This window comes from Orycteropus afer, unplaced genomic scaffold (assembly GCF_000298275.1).
Source record: "Orycteropus afer afer isolate SDZICR_OR568_19922 unplaced genomic scaffold, OryAfe1.0 scaffold00086, whole genome shotgun sequence".
In the NCBI taxonomy this organism is placed as follows: domain Eukaryota; kingdom Metazoa; phylum Chordata; class Mammalia; order Tubulidentata; family Orycteropodidae; genus Orycteropus; species Orycteropus afer.
The window spans coordinates 9423328-9425860 of NW_006921673.1; the positions used below are offsets into that span (position 1 = coordinate 9423328).

General features: G+C 33.2%; 1 protein-coding gene across 1 annotated transcript in view; it reads right to left on the reverse strand.

The window, feature by feature from the left end:
* Positions 1–316: 316 nt before the first annotated feature.
* SRFBP1 (serum response factor binding protein 1) overlaps positions 317–2533 on the reverse strand; it is a 139305-nt gene continuing 137088 nt past the window's right edge. Inside the window, exon 8 of the mRNA XM_007942246.1 lies at positions 317–498. Coding sequence (XP_007940437.1) covers positions 317–498 — 182 coding nt within the window. The remainder of the gene's footprint in view (positions 499–2533) is intronic.

Consider the following 2533-nt stretch of genomic DNA (forward strand, 5'->3'; position numbering starts at 1 on the left):
TATTTTAAATATATCTCAATTTATTTTCAAGGCAAAAACCAGACGGGAAACAGTGAATACGCTTCATGATAAGCACAAATGGGAAAATCTAGAGGAAATATCATGGGATATATTATGAAAAATACAACTTCAGTTACACACTTGATTTGTGAAAGGTTTATGTAAACATAACATAAACACACTTAAAAATGAAAGCCAAGGACAATTACAAACTTTTTTCTATACTTAAAGAAGAGTAATTCAATCATAAGTTTAAATAATAGGTTAGTTAAAAAATCTTTTTTTAGATAGAAAAGTTCACAAAAAGAGGCAATCATCAATCATTAAATGTAATTTTTTTCCCCTGAAATATGGCAATTTTAGATTGCTGTTCTTTTTGCCTCCTGCTTGCTTCCCATGAAGGATGAAGAGGCAGCTGCAATTGCCGTTTTGCATTGTCAAGTCGTCTTTGTTTACTCTTAAATTGATTCTTGATCTGAGGTTCACTTTGCTGAAAATCTGGGAGAAGAAAGCAAAAATAATGAAAACTAACTACATATTTAAATAGCATTCCAGAGAAATAAGTTTCATGTTGTTTAAATCAATACTAGTTATACCTAGTTAAAGAGAATATCTTACAATTTTAAAATCTATGTCCAACAGAAAATATTTTGAACTTAAAAAGTTTACATATGAACAACCAATTGAGTCCTTCCTGAAAAATGCTATTCTGGCTTATTTACAGTGGCATAGAAAAAGAAATATGGTCCAGCCAACACGGAAAGCTGAGGAAGAAAAGGAGGGAACAGATCATATTTTCAAAGGAACATTATTAGCTAATGGTATCTGTGCACAGAGACATAGAAAATTCACTTTTAAAAATTACACTAAGACATTAAATCTAACAATTTTGACAGGAAAGAATTATTTTAAAGGGTTAATCGATTCTTCTACTTTCTATTATTGAACAAAACGATATTACAACATAAAGTACTATATCTGCTCAAGTATAAGACAAAGTTATTATTCTGTCATAAAATTATCCTCCAAGAATTCTGGTCTGTACAGTCTCTTACATCACAAGGCATTGCAATCACATTATTTTGAAAAACAAAATACTGTTTGGGGAAGACATACTGGCCTGAGAACACATGAATCAGGGAATGTCTGGATGCTTAGATGATGAATCCAAAAGAAAAAGCGAGGCAATATACAGTAAAACCTGTGAAAGTTAGATCCGATGTAAGGCAGAAACTTGTCAGAGAAGGAAAACGTAAGTATTTTCCACTAAAATGAGAGACAGGTAAGTGGTAAGACTGCATCTGTCAAAGGCAGAAAACTTCTGAGATCTGGAAAAACAAGGCAGTCTTATAGAATTCAGGTTCTCACAGATTTCACTACATATATATTTTCAATCAGTATTTTGTTGTTGTTGGGTGCCATCACGTAGAATTTTGACTCACAGAGACCCTATGTGACAGAATAGAACTACCCATAAGTTTTCTTGGCTGTAATCTTTAAAGAAGCAGAAAGCCAGGTCTTTCTCCTATGGAGCACCTGGGTACTTTAGAACTGCTAACCTTCTGGTTAGCAGGCAAGTGCTTAATTGTTGCTGTAATTAGACATCAATATCAAGAGCCTTTTAATTTAAAGATTTCTTTTAAAAAACAGTATCATAATATTTTACAGATGAATCATACAGTTTGGGATAAAACTTTCAAAACATCATTATACACAGAGCCAAATATTCTGTATCTTGTGGAAATCACATGGGCTCTAGAAATCTAATACTTAAAAAATGGCTCCAGTGATAGAGTGAAGAGTTTAAATGACACTGTTAGATGAAAACTGACATTTGAATATGGTAATATTTCCTGAGCATATAAAATTTAATATATTATTGAAAAGGAGCCTGGTGTCACAATAGTTAAGCACCCAGCTGCTAACTGAAAGGTTGTTGGTTCAAACTTACCAAGTAAGAGAAAGACCTGGTGATCTGCATCTATGAAGATTAAAAAAAAAAACAAAAAACCAAAAACCAAACTCACTGTTGTCAAGAACCACTGACCTTCTTGGTTAGCAGCCAGAGCTCCTTCTATGAAAATTATAGCCAAGAAAACTCTATGGGGAAGTTCTACTCTGTCACATGGAATTGCTAAGATTTGCAATCAACTTGATGGCACCTAGCAACAACAAAATTATAATAAATTAAATTTTTATGTGTAAGTAAATTTATAAATTAAATATTTTAAATATGCAAGTTAAGCAAGCAAACAAAAAAAACCTTTTCCTTAGATCTTCCCACTGAGACTGTCTACTTACAGTTATCCCATGTCTGAGAATATATGGTAAATGTGGCAGATTACCATGTGTTTCGTGTTTGTCAGATGTTCCCTTTAACTCCTAGGCAACCAGATTATATTTCTTATTCACCCTGCAGTTAGAAGAGGCCATATAACTGAGTTACAGTCAAGGACTGGGAACAAACGACCTGGACAATAAAAAACCTTGCTCCCTTCCCCAACCACTAGTTGAATGAAGAGAACTTCTAGGC